This window comes from Ursus arctos, unplaced genomic scaffold (assembly GCF_023065955.2).
Source record: "Ursus arctos isolate Adak ecotype North America unplaced genomic scaffold, UrsArc2.0 scaffold_20, whole genome shotgun sequence".
Lineage (NCBI taxonomy): Eukaryota > Metazoa > Chordata > Mammalia > Carnivora > Ursidae > Ursus > Ursus arctos.
The window spans coordinates 47,465,503-47,485,609 of record NW_026622875.1 but is presented as its reverse complement, the minus strand read 5'-3'; the positions used below and the strand labels follow the sequence as shown (position 1 = coordinate 47,485,609).

At 38.3% G+C, this 20,107-nt stretch overlaps 1 protein-coding gene across 6 annotated transcripts in view; it reads right to left on the bottom strand.

Annotated features, from left to right (window-relative positions):
* Positions 1-20,107, bottom strand: part of ULK4 (unc-51 like kinase 4) — a 592,175-nt gene that overhangs the window by 528,699 nt on the left and 43,369 nt on the right. For all 6 annotated transcript variants that reach the window (XM_026496788.4, XM_026496790.4, XM_026496789.4 and 3 more), the window contains exon 17: positions 11,869-11,947. In XM_026496788.4, the coding sequence (XP_026352573.1) occupies positions 11,869-11,947 (79 nt within the window). The remainder of the gene's footprint in view (positions 1-11,868; positions 11,948-20,107) is intronic.

Here is a 20,107-nt window from a genome sequence, read left to right as displayed (position 1 = left end):
CACAAAATGTGTTTATCCTATTAAAAAAAAAAAAAGGACAAAAAAATCAAACTAAAGTTTGAAAATTAGATTAATTTCAAAACAATAACAATGTTGCATAGCATAATGAACTTAGTGAATCTGCTGAAAATGAAAAGAGAAAAAAACAATAGCAATCAATGACAGCTAATACATCAAGAGGTCATAAACCAAAAATGGACATTTCAATTTAGAAAAAGGTTAAAACAAAAGTTGCAATCCATATAGATTTCCTTATTGTATATTTAACATGGCAGTTAAAGTGACACTGCCAAGGAAAACCATGTAGCTCTACAATGCAGATATTTGGCATCACCTCTCTAATCAAGTGAGCAAAGTAAGTAAAACTGATAGGGGAAACCTCACACTATAAGCTTGCCGCTATGATGAAATATGAAGCACCAACATCACCTCTGATAAGTTCTTACCAAAAACAAAGCTGAATCTGAATCTAATCAAGCCTCTTGACCGAACTTACAGTTTATAGGAACTTTAGGGAGTAGAGGACCAAGAAAAAAAAAAACAAGACGAATCTAAAATGAGGAACATTCTGTAAGACAAGTAGCTTGGGGGGACACCTGGGTGGCTCACTCGATTGAGCATCTGCTTTTGGCTCAGGTTGTGAACCCAGGGTCCTGAGATAGAGTTCCGTGTCCGGGCTCCCTGCTCAGCTGGGAGCCTGCTTCTCCCTCTTCCTCTCCCTCTGCCTCTCGCCCTACTCGTGTGCTGGCACGCACACTCCCTCTCTCTCTAATAAATAAAATCTTTTTAAAAAAAAAAAAGACAAGTGGCTTGGATTCTTCAAGATATCGATGTCATGGTGGAAAAACAGGGCAACAAATCTACGAGAAATGTTAGCACAAAAAAACCCAACAGATCATGAAAATGTAACACATCACAAGCCAAGTGGAGTTTCTTCTAAAAACACAAGGGTGATTTAATTTTAGAAATGCCAACACCTGTTAATAGAGATAGATAGAAACACTTTGCCATCACCTCTACAGATGTCCTACAACCAAATTCAACACTTATTCATATTAAAAATAAAGAACCTGGTAGATCCTTATTTAACGAGATTTTATACCAAAATCCAGTATTTATAAGAATACAGAACACTGAAAATTCCCTTTCATTGGTGGAAGGATTTTCATTTTATGCAGCTTTTTCTAAAAAATCATTTAGATTATCCTCTAAAGTTGAACATATACAAACACTTTGACTAGCAATTCTAAATCCTACGTTTACCCAACAGAAAGCTCACATAAGTACATCAAAATGCATGTCCAAGTATTACTTATAACAGTCAAATATGCAAAAATACCCAAGTGTCCATCACCAGTGGTGTGATATATCCACTTGATGAAAATGAACTACAGGTACCTAAAACAACAGGATTCCCCAAATGTTACATGGCACAAAATAAGCCAAAGAATACAGGTCATGTGATACACTTTAAATACAATTCAAAACCAGGCACAATAATCATAGTATTGGATATTATGCTAGTAGTCACCTATAGAGCAAAGGGAGAGGTCAGTAATCAGGAGAGGGTATAAGGGGTTTCCTGCTGTGCTGATAATATTCTATTTCTTGACCCAGTTGGAGTTTCAGGGTTTTTACTTTGTGACTAGTCGCTGAGCAGGATATATATGTTTTGCACATATTTCTGTATATTTGTAACTCTTCAAATAAAAAGCATTATAATTTATAAATCAAGAAGCAAGCACAAAGTAATCCCTACATCCCTAATCCCTAAATATGTAATGCAAATTGAAAAAATATATAATTATATATCATATCAGTGACAGAAGTACAAAGTAAAGAATTATTCAGCCTGAAACTCAGTATTTGGGCTGTACATATCATCCAGTGAATTATATCCCAAAGACCAAAACAAAAAAAAGGCACAAATATATCTTGAACTGCACTTCCCAGTTTTATTGTTAGCAATAATATTGGTATTATTTTAAAACTATTATTCTAAACTATAGGTTAAAGGAAAGAAATAATTATGTTAATGTCATTAGCAGCCAAGGTTTTCCGCTTAAAAGAAAAATAAAAATCTTAAATCAGCAAGGCAAAAACTCTGAATTTAAATTTGAATTGGAAGTGTCAATATGAATGAACTTATTTTTTCATTTTAAGAAATAAAATGCCCTAATTCTAACCCTTGAAAAGTTATAGAAGAAATGACAATCCCAGTAGCAGTGAGCACCCCTACCCAGACTGTGTTCTTCTTTAAGTACCATTTCCAACTAAAATCAAAGTTTCTTGAAGAATTTATTTCAAAACTAGGGCTGATTATTCCCAAGAGAAGCCTGTGAAATCCTGTTGACAGAATGCAAGCAAGTTACCAGAAACAGTAGTGGGGTCATGTTCAAAAGCAAGAAGCAAACTCAAAAGGGCTCCCATTGGACTTATTACAATTTAAGCATCAAAAAAAGACTAATATTAAAAAAGACTGAAATATATAAACACACATATAAATCCATAAGTTTTTTTTATTATGATATGTTAGTCACTATACACTACATCATTAGCTTTTGATGTAGTGTTCCATGATTCATAATAATACAAAGAAAATCACTGGATACATCAAGATTACAAAGGCACCAACTCAGTGTTTTGAAAAATGGTCTATAAAGGGAACAATCACTTTATCCTGCCTTTGATAAACAGACTATACTTTAGGATAACAATTTAGTTGATATAGTAAAGTTCTTCTGTAAAAAAAAAAAAAAAAAAACCAAGAACAAGTGAGAAAGAAATTGCAGAATGAGAAAATTACTGGGGCACCTGGGTGGCTCAGTCAGTTAAGTGCCTGCCTTCGGCCCAGATCATGATCCCAGCATCCTGGGATCAAGCCCTGCATCAGGCTTCCAGTTCAGTGGGGAGTCTACCTCTCCCTCTCCCTTTGCAGCTCTCCCTGTTCATTCTCACTTTCTCTCACTATAAATTCTTTAAAAAAAAAAAAAAAAAAAGGATGTATAGGGATTTTAAAAAAAAGGAGAAAATTATCATTTTTGCAACACTCATGGACTAAAGCATCTAAGCAATGATCATCAATGGATGCTAATAACTATGAAGTAAAAAAGCAATGGGCAACTTCGCAATAAGGCCGACAACACCTGGAGCCAGTGAGCAATCCTAACATCAGTAACAGTGAGGCAACCAGACATTCCCCACCTCTTCCTGTGAGGCAACAGGAAATACACAGCACCAACTATGAAGAATTCCTATCCCCCCTCCAAAACACTGAACTTGAGTCTAATCAAGGCTATACATCAAAAACTACAGTTCACAGGAAATGTAGGTGATTAAGGACCATTTGAAATGACATCAAGAGGCTGGAATAAAATTTCCGACATTCCAGCTTTGGCTAAAACAAATAACAATTTGTTTTTAATAGATGGCACTAAAACACAATAGGGAAATGTTTGCAATTAAAAGACTTAAGAGTCTACATTATCTAAATGCCAAGCAAAACTCTATTTCAAGCCTGGCTCAATGAGAAGTTACAAAATGACATGTATGGGACCATCAAGAAAATGGTCCACAGCCCAAGTGATGGTCCATAACCACTACAAACTTCATTGCTAGTAACCTGTTCCTGTGCAAGAAGAACCTTAATGGTACGAGATCAGACTTGAGGCATGTTCCAGGTTGACTCTGTAACCGAACCCTCTAGTTCGACTCAGATGGAGGAGACTGTACCTCTATATGTAATGACAGATTTTAAGTCAGATAATGACAATGATACCTTTAATTACATTGTGAAGGAAACTACTGAAACTGTTCTAGTTCAATGAAAACTCTGTAGGTAAACAGAATGTCTCCATAATCCCCTTACTAAGATAAGTAAGTTTCACTTACTAGATAGATGACTATTCGGGGGACCATCGGAAAGGAAACCAATCATTTATCAACAATACAATACACGGACTGTTAAACCAAATTCAAGGGAATGTTTTTGTTCCTTCCCACATTTAAACCACCGCGATTCAAGATGGGTGCGTGCCGATGCCTACATGACAAAGAATAACCGTGATATCCACATTGCCCCTGACCCGTGGGTTCTGGGAGCCACTTGAGCTCTGTTTCTTAGTAATACAGGCTTATTCATTCTCTGTGGTAATAAGATATACAAAGGCTTCCCACCCAAATGGTCTGGACGCTGTAGATTAGGGATATCTTGCACCCAAAATGACTAAATACGACTCCCTGAATGCTAGCCAGGTTGAAATGTACGATCATTTGTACCTAAAGGCACTCCTCATGGGTGAGCTTCCTGTGAACTTCTAAATCCTATTATTTGAAAAAGTTCTGGTTTCTATACATTTGTCAGAATGCTTTTTCTTCAACTGGGAGTTGATGAATTCAAAAAAAAGTCACTATTTTCTGCAATTATTGAAAAAGTTTTAACAAGAGATACCCTAAAAGCTCCTCAAGCAGTACAAACTGAAAGAAATGGCTTATCTCCAGCGGTATTCCAAAATGGGAGAGTCCTTGATGCCCTGACTGCTTCAACAAGGAGGTCCACGTCCTGTCATTGGCAAAATGTTGTTTCTAGGTCGACAAATCAGGAATTGTTACCCAAAATCTAAAAGATCCTAAAGACCAGATAAAATTTTTCATCAAATGAGTGACACCACTTTCATAGACCCATTTAACTGGTTAAACCTTGGCTCCTAGGAATCCGTGCTCTGGGGGATTTTTCAATCCTTGGCTACTATTCTCCTTATACTCATCAAATGAACCTCCCTACTGGGTTGTACACTCTCCGGGGTTTCAAATGTCTACTGGCAGCCACATGCACACCAAATGACATCCTTAAAAATCAGGCAACTGGGGGCGCCTGGGTGGCACAGCGGTTAAGCCTCTGCCTTCGGCTCAGGGCATGATCCCGGCGTTATGGGATCGAGCCCCACATCAGGCTCCTCCGCTATGAGCCTGCTTCTTCCTCTCCCACTCCCCCTGCTTGTGTTCCCTCTCTCGCTGGCTGTCTCTATCTCTGTCGAATAAATAAATAAAATCTTTAAAAAAAAAAAAAATCAGGCAACTGGATGAAATCAACAACCACCACGTAAGTGATGAAGACGGTGACTACGTGGCCTTCCAGCCTGACAACTCCTAATGGAAAACATCGAATATGGGACTCTACAGCCTGCTGAGAGCACGACCAAAAAGAGGGAATTATTAAAATCAAACAGAGACCAGACCTGAAAATTCCCTGAGCAGACAAAACCAGTTAGTCATACAAAGCTTAATTTAACTTATTTTGCAGAACAAGCAAGTATAACTTGGCCTAGGTCACTTCTTGCTTTTCCTCTGGATATCCTAAGTGAAATGTAAACAGTTCCCCCAAATCGATAGGAGGTAACCACTAACCAATTCCCTTTAAGAGAATTCCAATATTATAACCAATCACTGTAAAGAATAAACACTCCCTGCCTTCACAGCATACAAACTGCTTTACAACAGCATACCTCTGAGCCTCGTTCCATGTTTTGAGTGCTCCCAGTTCACAAACTCTTTGGTATGTGCACAATAAACTTTTACTAATTACTACTTCAAAAAAACAGGGAAAAAAGAAAAAATCTGAATACTGACAGGATACTAGAGAATATTCAAGAAACACTAATGATTTTGTTAGGTGTGATAATAGTATTTTTAAAATTATTTTCTGTTAAATATACTGAAATATCTATGAGTTAAACAGGACATCTGGAATTTTTTAAAACGTACTGCCATAAGGGGTGGGGGAGGAGAGGGAATGAGATGGGGAAGGGGTGGGGGGCAAGAGAGAGAGAAGACGACCAACAACATTGGCAAAGTGCTGGTGATTATTGGAAGTGAGTGGTATCCCCTTATTCTTGTCTGTCTACTTTCACGTATGCTGAAATCTTTGACAATAAAAATGTTTAATGAAAGGATCAAACTAGAATGTCTGTTAACTTTCCTTCCAGTTCTAAATTTTAGATTCTATATTCAACTTCCTAAAATATATCCATTGCATGCTTAAGACAATCTATACAGCAGAATATGAGAAATATTTCTTTAAAATTATTACACATAAGCATCATAATCATTCCAGGGTGGTAAGTGTGTTACCTAGGAAGATAGGTTTAAGAAGCTGCCTCTCTCTTTCTGTAGAAAAAAATAAAGAAGAATGGAATAAATGGTTCTAAATACACACAAGAGATCACAACCAACTCTTTTCTGTGGCCACTGGTGATAGAGTTAGATGAAAGGGACTTAAATTATACCACCAGGATAGCAAAAGAGCTTTTTCTCCATCTCTTCTCTTCGTAACAAATTATACTGCCATACTTCCCTACCATTCTTTTTATCATTTATTAAATCCTTCAACGCTGACTCAGTGCCTAAAATACTCGTTGCTCTGCTGGCCAGGCACTGTGGAATACAAAGATAAATTATAAAATAAGGTTCTATGCCTTTAAAATACCTATGAGATCTTCAACCACATTTTTTTTTTTTTTTGGTCCATCTACTGGCAAAATCAGGACATATCTCTCACACTTGAGATTTTATTCATTATTTACTGAAAATTATCTATGAACACCCACAATTATGAGTGTTACAGAAACCTGGTCTCCAAAGTTCTGAAGCTAACATTCACCAATGGACTCCATGAGGTTCTCAAACCCCCTGAAATGACCGCATTTTTCTGGATAGGCTGCCATGGTGTTCGTTAATCTCAAATGGTAATAATTGCTAACGGAATAAAACCACGTGCCATGCAATAAAAACTCCAAAAACCAGGGAAAAGATGAAACACTGTACTGTATACCTGCTAAACCAGCTTCTTGAAGCTGAAAGATGAATTCTTTAAGTTGTCAAACTTTGTTTCCAGTGTTTGAGTGCCCTCTAGTGGCTGCTTTGTCACAACCAACTGCTCACAGCAGGAATTAAGAATGAAAAAGTGTGAGAAGTAACAGAAGAGAAGATGGCATCATCAGGAGCACCTGGCACAATCTCAAGTTACTCTGTGAACTTCTCATTATCGAAAGGAATTTAGTTCACAATATGCATAATTCAGAAGTTTCCCAGAGAACTCATGACACACTACTGCATTTTTTAATAAGTATAATTTTTCCCGTTTCATCTCAAATTAATAAAACATCAGTAAACACCCAGAAAAAACAGTACACGAATGAAGGACACAAGAACCTCAGGAATTAACACCCATCCCTCCCCCCTCGATGGAGGCAGCATCAAGAATGCAGTGTTTAATTGGAAACCAGGGATGTACTGTATGGTGACTAACATAATAAAAAATCATTAAAAAAAAAAAAAAAAGAATGCAGTGTTTAATAAGGAACAGCCACAGGAGTTGGGCAGTATTTTGAGAACACGAGGTACCCAGTCTCTGAAGGGAGGGAAGCATGGCTAACGAACAACCTGGGTGCACATAGAGACAAAGACGCTTCCAGAACTGCCCCACCAAACACTCTCGGTGGCAGCACCAACAGCAACTGACGGGGGGACAAACCATGGGCATGGAGCCGGCGAGTGAGCTGAGCATATCACTCGGGGTGACTGACAGGTCCCCGGTTACTGCAGAGGCCTTCTGCCCAGACCTACAGGAATTCCTACAGCAGCACAACATACTGTCTGAGGTCACTGCCACATGGAGCCCTGAGCACAAGGACACCACAGGGGTGCGGACAACCTCTCAGTTACAGCCTTGGCCTCCGCCCGTCTACCCAGGTTCTGCACAAGGCACCCCTCACCTCCACACCTTCCATAATGCCACCTACATCCGCCTCTCCATGATGTCCAGCATCGAGAGGGAACTGACCTTCTAGACAAGAACCTTCACAGTCCCTGGACATTTCTGAATCTATAGATCAAGCTTTCCCAGGAAATGTCCTACTGACGTCTAGGACAACTGTCTATGACTAGGAGATTCATTTAGGCTTGCCGCTCAAAGCTGGGGTTCATTATTCAAAATGCTATTTTTAGTAACCCATCATGCAACTGTGACACACTTTGTCCATTCTACTGTTGATAGACACACTGGTTATTTCAAACTTAGGGCTATTACAAATAATGCCGGTAATATATTCTTGGGCGTGTCACTTGATACACTGGGTTACAAGGTAGGGGATGCTGGCTTACAGACTCAAGAGTGCTCAGTTTTCCAGAGTGGCTGTGGCCAGTTACATTCCCACCAGCAGCATACACGCCTTCCTTCCGCTCAGCACTTTCACCAACATTTAGGACTGTGAGGCTTCTTCATTTTTGCCAATCTGGTGACTGTCTTGGTATTTCATTTTGGTTTTGATTTGCATTTCTCTGATACCTCAGTACTTTTCATATTGGATATTAGACTATATATTGGCCAGACCTGGTTATTAAAGTCTGCCTTCAAATATCACTGCAATCAGCCAATCTGTCAACACTTTGAACTCTATCTGGAAAGAAGGCATATATCCAGAATAAAATCATTCTTTACTGCATCTACCACCACAAACCTTGTCCAAGAACCATCACCCCTCATCTGAACCACCACATACCACAGGCTCTTAAAGTGGTCTCTCTGATTCTACCTTGCCCCTGTCCTTGTAAGACAGCGATCCTCTTCAAACATAAGCCACATTGAGGCTCTCCACTGCTCACGTTCCTCCAATGGCTTCCCATCTCATTCAGAATAAAGTCCCAGTTCTGACCAGGGCTTACGACAAGGCTTGGGATGACCTAGCCCCTGGCTACCTCACTAACTTCATCTCCTGTGTCCTCCTCCTGAGTCTCCTTCTCACTCAGTTCCAGCTACATCACCTCTGTGTTGTTCCTCGAAACATGCCAACCACTCTTTCATCACCAATCCTTTGCACCTGCTGTCCACCCTTCCCCCAACTAAGGGAAGCGTTCCTCCACCCCCTGCAGGTCTCTGCTTGGATGTTCCTCTCCAAGGTTTTCCCTGACCAACCCATCTAAAATAGCGCCGCCGCCACCTCATCCTTCCCAAACCCCGCTAGCCACTTTTATCTTTCTCATTGCCTCTGTCACCACCTAACACTACATATATGCTCACTCGCTTTCTCTCCTCACACTAGAATGCAGACTCTATCAGAACAGGGATTATCTCTCTTGCTCAACACTGTACCCTGGTACCTAGACAGTACCTTGTAATATACACAGCCGCTGACAAATATTTGTTAACCAAGGAACAAGAGAGTATCAGTACAAGTAATAAAACATGTATCTATTAATTTCTTCTAGAACAAGATAAGAACCTGCCTGGAGTAATGGTCTTCCTGCACGAAACACACTACCATGCCCATAACCGATTAATAAATGTTCAATCAGTAAAAGAACCACCACCAATGGGTCTTGTCCTTTCCTACTCCCTTCTCTCTCACCCTTCCAGATGTTCTAAAACAATGTAGAATTTACTTCCATGCTACCATCAATTTTTTCACAGTATATGTATTTTTTCAAGAATCCATTCTTTCCAGGTTGCACGTCACATTAACAGCTGTTATTTGCACTTAAATGTCAATGGATTCAGTGTTTATACTCGCTTCTTCTTCATCTGAAAATGTGGTTATAGGCAGCTACTCAAGTAGCTTGCTCAAGGGCAAGTTTTTAGAAATGTTGATGAAATTAAGACTAAGTCTCTGATTTTCTGAAAAAGTCTTCCTTTTGTTCTCACAAGCGGGCAATGGGATGGCCGCACAGAGAAAGTTAAGGTCACACGATCCCTTAAGTGTTGTTCTATTTCTATTGTTTTTCGTATCTTCAGCTTGTAGTGTTACAAATACATTATATGCAAGTCTAATTCACTTCTATTTGTTTATAACCTGAGCTTTGGTTTTTTCTCTTTGTAATTACAAATTTCACCAGGATAGGTCTAAATGTGCATCTTCTTTCAATATATTGCCTGACATTTGGTGAAACCTTTCATCTAAAGATTGAGTCTTTCTTCAGCTCAGGGTGAAATTTTCTTCTATTATTTCTTTCATGAATGTTTGCTTTGATCTCTCCTTGAAATCCCATTATGTTTATCTTAGACAAGTTCTGTCCAACAGAAATACAATTTGAGCCACAAAGGTAATTTAAATTTTTCCAGGAGCCACATCAAAAATAAAAAGAAGTGAAATTAATTGTCATAATGTATTTATCCAAACATATCCAAAATATTATCATTTGAAAATGTAATCTATAAAAAACTTACAGGTGAGATGCTCCTCCCTCCCATATTGAGTCTTCAAAACCTGGTATGTGTTCTCTACTTGAAGCTCATCTCAATTCACACTACCTGTTTTTCAAAGGCTCAACAGTCATTTTGGGCTACAGTGTGCCATACTGGACAACAGAACAGATCTTCTGGAACTCTCTTCCATGCTTTTTTAGTTAATAATTTTTAACCTTTCTCTTTTTCTTCTGAATCCTAAAAGAATTCATCCAGCTGATCTTCAAATCCACTAACTCGGCTTCCTAAGGTATTCACCCTCCTCATTATGGCACCTACTGAACATTTTAGTTCAACAGTCATATTTTACACCCTCAGGGTCTCACCCTTCATGGCACACTGCTCCTGGGCACTGACTGCCTGTTTTGATTATCTAGGAATGCCCTCTAGAATGCCAGGACTTTGTCTTATAATTTTAACTTCTCTTCCACCTCCTGCAGTACCTCTCCGTTTTACTGGAAATCCTTCCTCTGAGTCATCGTTACAAGCCCCCACTTTTGAGCTAAAAGCCTCTCTGCTTAGTGATACCGCCCTATCTGCTTGGTCTTAAAAAGAAAAGTCAAGTTTATACATCTCTGATAGCCAAGTTGGGTACCATCAGGGGTCGCAGAGGTCACAATTCATTCTTCTTGGGCCCATAAAAACAAGAAAAAGGTTAGACTTAGTGACATTTCCTGTAGATCTCCTCAGAGATCTCACAGTTTGCAGGAAATAGGGATGGAATTAAAAGCAAAGGAAATGCGGGGACCTTAAATTAACTGTCCACTCATGTCCACTCAGACAGTCCAGGGCTAACTGGGATGCCATTACAGCACCTGGCTGAGGTACTGGACGGCAAAGTTACGGAACGTTTTCCGTCGCAACAGAAAGTTTTACTGGACAATACTCGGCTAAACAATTCCTCCTCAAGCCCCAAATACCATACCACCAGGTTCTGGCTCTACAAAATCCCCTCCTCCTCCCACTTTTTCCCTCCTTCAGGAGTTTTTGCCCTTGCCCCTAAAAGCCTTGGTCCTTTTCACCTATTTCGACTCATGACACTCCCCTAGCCCAAGGAATAAAGGACGCTCAAAAGAGCAGTACAACGGTAGCATTCACTTGATGGGACTTAGATTTACTGATTAACTAAGAAACGCTTCCCAGTATCAGTACTTGAAAGAAATGCCCGATATTTCGAAATATCTTTCAAGCAAGCATGCCCATTAAATACTGGCATTGTTGTCAGAAATAACTGACAACTGGTGAGGCTGAAAACACTAAACTCAGGGTGAAAAGGATTTTGATCAGAACTATGAGCTGTGCTTAACTAGGAAATAAATTAGGTATAATAAAATGTTGGGTAGACTACAAGAAAACTAGTAATGAAATAAGGGTTATCCAAAAATTCTTGAAATAATGATGAATAGAGCCCACAAGCCTTTGAACTCCACCTATCACCTCTACTAACAGACTAGGTTGTCAATGTGCGGCTGTGTTTACGCCTAAGGGTCTACGGAGGTTATTTTATAATTGCCACAATTCCACAAAGAAAACTCAGGTGAAGGTCAATGAAAGCTGAGTGTTCTAAATTACAAAATCAGGAACAATCTTTTTTTGTCATTCATAACATTCCAGTAATAAAAGAGAATTACCTCAGTAACAGGTGTATTTTCCTGGAGCTCAGTTGTGTGCGAGGCCAATAAACCAATCACCCGAGCAACCTTGGCCCGTCTGTAAATGGAGAAAAATAAGCTCTGAAGAGGACAGTTAGAGACCCAAGTAACCAACTCTAGTTAGTTACGTTACACAGTAATGAGCATTAACATAAGATAAAAGTGTGCTAGGGCGAACGCTCACTCCTCCACATATCTGACCCTGTGTACACAAAGAGCCAAAAACAGCAATCCCCTCTGCAGGACTGTCTAAATAGTGACTCAAGTTGAACAAGTTCGGCTTTCATTGTAAAATGTAAAATAAAAATTTTGAAAGGCCTTAACCAGAGAGGAGAAAAAAATGCAATTAACCTTTTTACTTCTGAGTACAGCAGTATTTGGCTAAAGGTTATGTCCTACTTATTAGACAAAGGATTTTATACATAAGTGGTTAAAAAATAACAGTTAAACATATAGTTATATATCTACTTTTATAGAAATTTGTACAATCCTAGATCTTACAAATATTGTTCCAAAAACTACTAGCTTTAGTGAGGTGTTTCTGTATCATTATCCAACAGAAAATAAGGTCAATAAATGATTAAATATCATTTTCAGATGATTTGCAAAAGTTTAGTAATAAGATTTTTTTAATTGGAAAAAATAGTTGGACATAAGAGTTGATGAGAACCATATTTTTTTTTTGAGCACTGTATTCATATTGATGCTTGCATGTTTTCTGGGCTAATCAGTGTGTACACCAGCCAGAGAGTCTCTAACTTTGGGGCTTCTTAAAATAAACTACACAGAACCCATGGAGGGAAACAAATCAGACTCCGAGAAGGACCACAGGGAAATGTTCATGTTGTCAGAATTCTAACATACAGACATAATTCTTATGGATTTCAACACTTCTTGAATTAGCCATTCAAATCTCTTAACATATACAAATTAAAGAAGTCCTAGGCATTCATATGACAAGCATCCTGCCTCTAAATAAAAAACATTATACAGTCGTTTAAATTTTAATTCCAGTATACTTACCATGCAGTGTTATATAAGTTTCAGGTGTACAATACAGTGATTCAACACTTCCATATAACACCCGGTGCCCACCACAACAAGTGCACTCCTGAATCCCCATCACCTATTTCACCCATCCCCCCTACCCACCTCCTCTCTGGTATCAGTTTGTTCTCTATAATTAAGAGTCTGGTTTTGGGGGGGGAGGTTGTTTTGGGGTTTGTTGGGTTTTTTTTGTTTTTTTGTGTTTTTTGCTCATTTTTTTCTTAAACTCCATATATGAGTGAAATCATATGGTTTTTGTCTTTCTCTGGCTGACTTATTTTGCTTAACATCATACTCTCTAACTCCAGCCATATTGTCACAAATGGCAAGATTCCATTCTTCTTTATGGCTGAATGATATTGCATTATACATATATATCTATCTCACATCTTCATTATCCATTCATCTATCGATGGACACTTGGGCTGCTTCCACAGTTTGGCTACTGTAAATAATGCTGCAAAATACATAGGGGTGTGTGTGTTCCTTTGAATTAGTGTTTTTGTATTCTTTGGTAAATACTCAGTAGTGCAATTACTGGATCATAGGGCAGTTCTATTTTTAATTTTTTGAGGAACCTCCATACTGTTTTCCACAGTGGCTGCACCAGTTTGCATTCCCACCAACAGTGTAAGAGGGTTCCCCTTTCTCCACATCCTCCCCAACATCTGCTGTTTCTTGTTGATTTTAGCCATTCTGACAGGTGTGAGGTGATATCTCATTGGTTCTGATTTGCATTTCCCTGATCATTAGTGATGCTGAACATCTTTTCATGTGTCTATTGGTCATCTCAGTGTCTTCTTCGGAGAAATGTCTGTGCATGTCTTCTGCCCATTTTTTTAATTGGATTATTTGTTTTCTGGGTGTTGAGTTATGTAAGTTTTATCGATAGGTCATTAGTAAATATCTTCTCCCATTCCGTAGGTTGCCTTTTAGTTTTGTTTCCTTTGCTGTGCTGAAGCTTTTTATTTTGATGTAGTCCCAATAGTTTATTTTTGCTTTATTTCCCTTGCCTCAGGAGACATAGCTAGAAAAATCTGCTATGACTGATGTCCGAGACATCACTCCCGTGTTCACTTCTAGGATTTTGATGATTCCAGGTCTCACATTTAAGCCCCTAATCCATTTTGAGTTCGTTCTTGTATTTGGTGTGAGAAAGTGGTCTAGTTTCATTGTTTTGCATGTGGCTGTCCAGTTTTCCCAACACCATGTGTTGAAGAGACTGTCTTAAAAAGATTATACCTTAAAAGTGATCATTTTGAAAAAGATTTGGTAGGACATTGGATCAAAAGTTACAAGAAAAAGCTTCTAGTCACTGCTCTGCCACTGACCCATTCTGTGACCACAACCAAGTCAATTATGCTTCCATTTCCGCATGTGTGCAATTTCAAGGGATAGATGGGTTAACTTCTAAATTTTTTACAATGATAAAACACTATCAGAAACTGACTACTGAAATAGAGGATGCAAAGCAAAAACTTATCTTGGTTCAAGGACAAGCCTAAAGTACTTATGAAACACTAACCTGTTTTTTTTTTTCAATCTACAAAAATAAATACTGCCTACAAGACTTATTCGACTAAAAGAAAAATGTATTACAACATACTAATTATTTTCCCCAATCTCACCAGAAATGATCTTTATCAGAACAAGAGATAAAACTAAGAATTTTAAGATAGTGTGTTAAGTTATAAAATATTTAAATAAAAACTTTTCTCAGTGTATACCAAATACCTACAACTATATCCTATATATGATGCGCTCAAAAAATGGACTTTTCATAATCAGCTTTCTTCTTAAATGTCACCACTTTGGATGCCCCTAGTGTCCCGTTACACTGTACCTCAAAAGTGTCCCCACATTCATGACATTATCCAAAACTGCACTGGCCAATAATCTTCTTGCAATGACAGATATGTTCCGTATCTTCATTGTTCAAAAGAGTATCCCTCGGTCACATGTGACTATTGAGCACTTAAAATATAGCTGGTACAAGTGAACTAATTTTTTGTGGAATTACTTTTAAATTTAAATTTTAATAACCACACACGGCCAGTGGCTACCACATTAGACAGAGTAGATCTAAAATGTTGTAGTTCCGGGGCGCCTGGGTGGCACAGCGGTTAAGCGTCTGCCTTCGGCTCAGGGCGTGATCCCGGCGTTATGGGATCGAGCCCCACATCAGGCTCCTCCGCTATGAGCCTGCTTCTTCCTCTCCCACTTCCCCTGCTTGTTTTCCCTCTCACGCTGGCGCTCTCTCTCTCTGTCAAATAAATAAATAAATAAAATAATAATAAAATAAAATAAAATGTTGTAGTTCCTTCTTCATGTGTTTACTCATTTATTATCTGTGTCCCCCACCAGCCTAGAAGGCCCGTAAATGCAAGGCTTGGTACTGCTCACCAATGCAAACACCAAGACAGTCCCTTGCATCAAGTAGGCCTCAATAAATGTTTGATGACTAGAACAGCGACATTAAAAATAAGGTAACTAAACACATTAGTAGAAAAGGAATGAATATACGACTGCACGAGGTAAACAAAAGTGAAACAGGGTTTTCAATATAAATCTCAAAAAAGAATTTAAGGCTAACATCACTAGATGAGAAAAAGATTCCTTGTAAACTAAAAGCAGTGTAACCTACAAAGGGTATCATTATATACCATGTAACAAGGAATTAAAAGTACACCCAAAACATAAGAACTAGGAAGATCGGTAGGGGAAGAAAGGGATAAAGAAAGGGGGGTAATCAGAAGGGGGAATGAAGCATGAGAGACTATGGACTCTGAGAAAAAAACTGAGGGCTTCAGAAGGGAGGGGGAGGGGGGAATGGGATAGGTGGTGATGGGTAGTAAGGAGGGCACGTATTGCATGGTGCACTGGGTGTTATACACAGCTAATGAATCATCGAACTTTACATCAGAAATCAGCGATGTACTGTATGGTGACTAACATAATATAATTAAAAAAACATTAAAAAAAAAAAGTACACCCAAGAATAGTGGGAAACTTCAACCTACTTCTCTTCCAAGCACAGCAAGGAGGCCACAATGAATACATATATACAAGCATTCATAATAAAACTGGCAAGGTCAAAGTAACAGATGTATATGCCAAACTTACTATAAACAGTGACCACGCTTACTCAGTAAGAGGCAGTATAGGGCAGTATTTATTACTCTGGAATGAAATGTCCTAGGCCCAGCCTTGTCCCTACCACGAGGGAAAAATTGGAACAGTTCCTTGGGTTAGTTACTCCTCCTTCATGTGCCTGGTTACTTTTATGTTAAATAGGACTGCCTACAATACGTACCTCAAGCTGTTCGAAGAATCAAAAGAGATAATCCATGTGAAGAAATTACCATGTTGTCCGACATTTAATATGTGCTGTATGGGTCAGCTAGTATTACCACATCTTTTACTACATTAATATCATTTTTAAAAATGATTTTATATTAGACCACAAAGATAAATGCATAGAATCCCCAAAGGCAGAAATTATACAGAACATATTATGTTATAAAAGTGAAATAACAAATACAAAGCAAAAAACCTAAATACTTGTAAATTCAGAAGCACTTTTATTTATCTTATGTGTCAAATAAAAATTGAAAGTATCCATCAGGCACAATCATAATCAACACAAATAACACAAGCTGAAACTTAGGAGACATTTTGCTGCTTTACACAGAAGACTGGACACTGACACCCACCTTTCTGTTCTGTCAAGAGTCTGCTAAAAGAAAACATAATTTATAATTAAATGATAACTGGAAACAGAAAGAACGGCTGAAAGTAGACCAAAATGTTTGAGGAAATCCCAGATCACAAGCACAGAGGAAATCGCATTGTCAGAAAATCAACAGAAGAAATCCCTAAGAACCACAGATAAAGACAGATCTCCCCAAGGAAGCCCCAGAGACTCAGAGTAAACTAAAACAGAAGGCAAAGATGAGCCACTGGACGATCACCAGATTACAAAGCCGCACAACGAACAAGCGAGCCAACCAGGTCCTGCTGCCTTCCCATCTCGCTCCTTGGTACGTAAAATAAGCCCTGCAGTCCTGGCCTCCAGGATAAAAATGGAAAATTATTCCTATAGTAAGCAACCTACCCTAAGGTGGGATACAGATGTGGATGTGGGGAACAAAGACTGCGGTCCTCTACACCAGATACTACAGTGGAAAAGGGGATTAATGGAGGAAAGCCAGCTCCAGCCCAAAGAAAAACCCATCCTGGAAACTCTTGCGTAGGCCTCCAGCCTGCCCACCTGCTCTTTAGCCAACTGAGTTTCCAACATGTAAGTCAACCAGCCAACAAGCATCACCATTCACATGCCAGCACTTTACTTTAAAGAGGGTGCTGGCCTACTGGGTGTTTACCCCAAAGATACAGACGTAGTGAAGAGAAGGGCCATATGCACCCCAATGTTCATAGCAGCATTGTCCACAATAGCTAAACCGTGGAAGGAGCCGAGATGCCCTTCAACAGATGACTGGTCCATATATACAATGGAATATTACTCAGCCATCAGAAAGAACGAATTCTCAACATTTGCTGCAACATGGACGGCACTGGAGGAGATAATGCTAAGTGAAATAAGTCAAGCAGAGAAAGACAACTATCATATGATTTCTCTCATCTATGGAACATAAGAACTAGGATGATCAGTAGGGGAAGAAAGGGATAAAGAAAGGGGGGTAATCAGAAGGGGGAATGAAGCATGAGAGACTAGGGACTATGAGAAACAAACTGAGGGCCTCAGAGGGTAGGGGTGTGGGGGAATGGGATAGACTGGTGATGGGTAGTAAGGAGGGCACATATTGCATGGTGCACTGGGTGCTATACGCAACTAATGAATCATCGAGCCTTACATCGGAAACCGGGGATGTACTGTATGGTGACTAACATAATAAAAAATCATCAAAATTTAAAAAGTAAATAAAAAAATAAAGAAGGTGCTGGCGAAACAGACTTAGAGAAGTATAGAGGCAATTTGTATTGCCAACGTCTATACTGATCAATTTAACCATTTATTCATAATAAAAATTAAGTACCAAAGACCACCAAGAATTTGAGGAACTAACAGCACTAAAAAGCAAGACCGTGATGAAAAAGAAGTGACCCACAGGCTAAGGAGATAAGAATAGAACTTGTATAATCCTACTGTTTTAACCCTACATATTAGTCATAACATTTATAACCTTAAATTCTGTTCCAAAACAGAATTTTCATAATCCCACTATTTGTCCTCAAATTCAAAAAGACATTATAGACCAAATACAGGCTGCTAGAGAAAAGAATCAGAATACAATGAAAAAGATCAGTTCATATGATTGTTGAAATAAAACAGAGATTCTCAAGAGTAAAATGAGCAGGGATAAATATCAAACCGGAAACCTCAAAGATAAAATCAGGGAAGAACACAAAGTCTGGCAGTTCTTCATAAGGCTAAACAAAGAATTACTTTATAACCCAACAATTCCACTACTATGTATATATCCAAGAGAAATGAAAACATATGTTCACATAAAATCTTGTGCACAAATGTTCACAGCAGCATCATTCATAAAAGCCAAATTTGGAAACAACCCAAGTGTTCATCGAGAATGGATAAACAAAATGTGGTATTATTGTGCAATGGAATACTATCCAGTCATAAAAAGAATGAAGTACTGATACATACTACAACATTGATAAACCCTGAAAACATTATGCTAAGTGAGAGGCCACATTAAAAAAAAAAAAAAAAACCCACACACAATTTATATATTCCATCTATACGAAATATTCAAAATAGGTAAATCTATAGACAGAAAGTAGATTAGTGGTTTGCAGGGACCAAGGGGACAGGGGCAATGGATATGGGGTTTCATTGGATGATAAAATGTTCTGTAATTAGATAGTGGTGACGGTTGCACAACTTTGTGAATATGCTAATAACCAATGAATTCACAGTTTTTAAAAAAGAATTTCCATCACATCTACAAACAGAAAAAAAAAAAACACAGAATCATATCAATACATGAGGAAAAAGCATTTGACAAAATCTAAGACCCATTCATGATAAAAAAAAAAAACTCTCAGCAAACTAGAGATAGAGGGGGAACTACTTCAACTTGATAAAGACCATCTACAAAAAACCTACAACCGATATCCTACTTAATTTTGAGAAACAAATATTTCCCACTAAGGTCAGGTACAAGGCAAGGCTGTTGTCTCTCACCACCACTCTTCAATATCATACCGAAAGCTCTAGCTAATGCAATAAGAAAAGGAAACAAAGGGTAGACAGATTAAGAGGGAAAATATAAAGCTGTCTTTTTTCATATAGGACATAACTGTCAGTAGAAAATCCTAAAGAATTGACTCCCCACCCCTCCCCCGCAAAAAAAAAACCTCCAGGAAGTAGTGATTATGGCAAGGTGCAGGATACAAGGTTAACATATAAAAGTCAATCATTTCCCTATATACCAGCAATGAACAAGTGAGATATGAAATTAAGAACATGACACCATTTACATTAACACCTCAAAATGAAATACTTATGAATAAATCTAACAAAATATGTATAGGACCTATATGAGAAACTACAAAACTATCACTAATGAAATCAAAAAACTAAGGAAATAGAGAGGTATTACATGTTCATGGATAAAACAACTCAATATTGTCCAGATGTCTATTCTTCTTGTGATCCTGAGATTCAAAAGAATTCCAAACAAAATCCCAGCAACTTATTTCATGAATACTGAGAAGTGATTCTAAGGTTTATATGGAGACGCAGAAGATCCAGAATAGCCAACACAATATTGAAAAAGAAAAGCTAAGTTGGAAGACTGATGCCACCTGACTTCATCAAGGTTCACTATAAAGTTATAGTCATCAAGACAGCAAGTAATGAATCATGGAACTTTACATCAAAAACTAGGAGTGTGCTGTATGGTGACTAACAATAAAAAAAAGATTATTAAATAAATAAATATTTTTTAAAAAGACAGTGTGGTATTAACAAAAGAATAAACAAAAAGGTCAATGAAACAGAACAGAGAACTATGAAATAGACTCACATAAATATACTTAAAGGATCTTTGACAAAGGAGCAAAGGCAATACAACGGAGCAAAGATGGTCTTCTCAACAAATGGTGCTAGCATACATGCAAAAAAAAA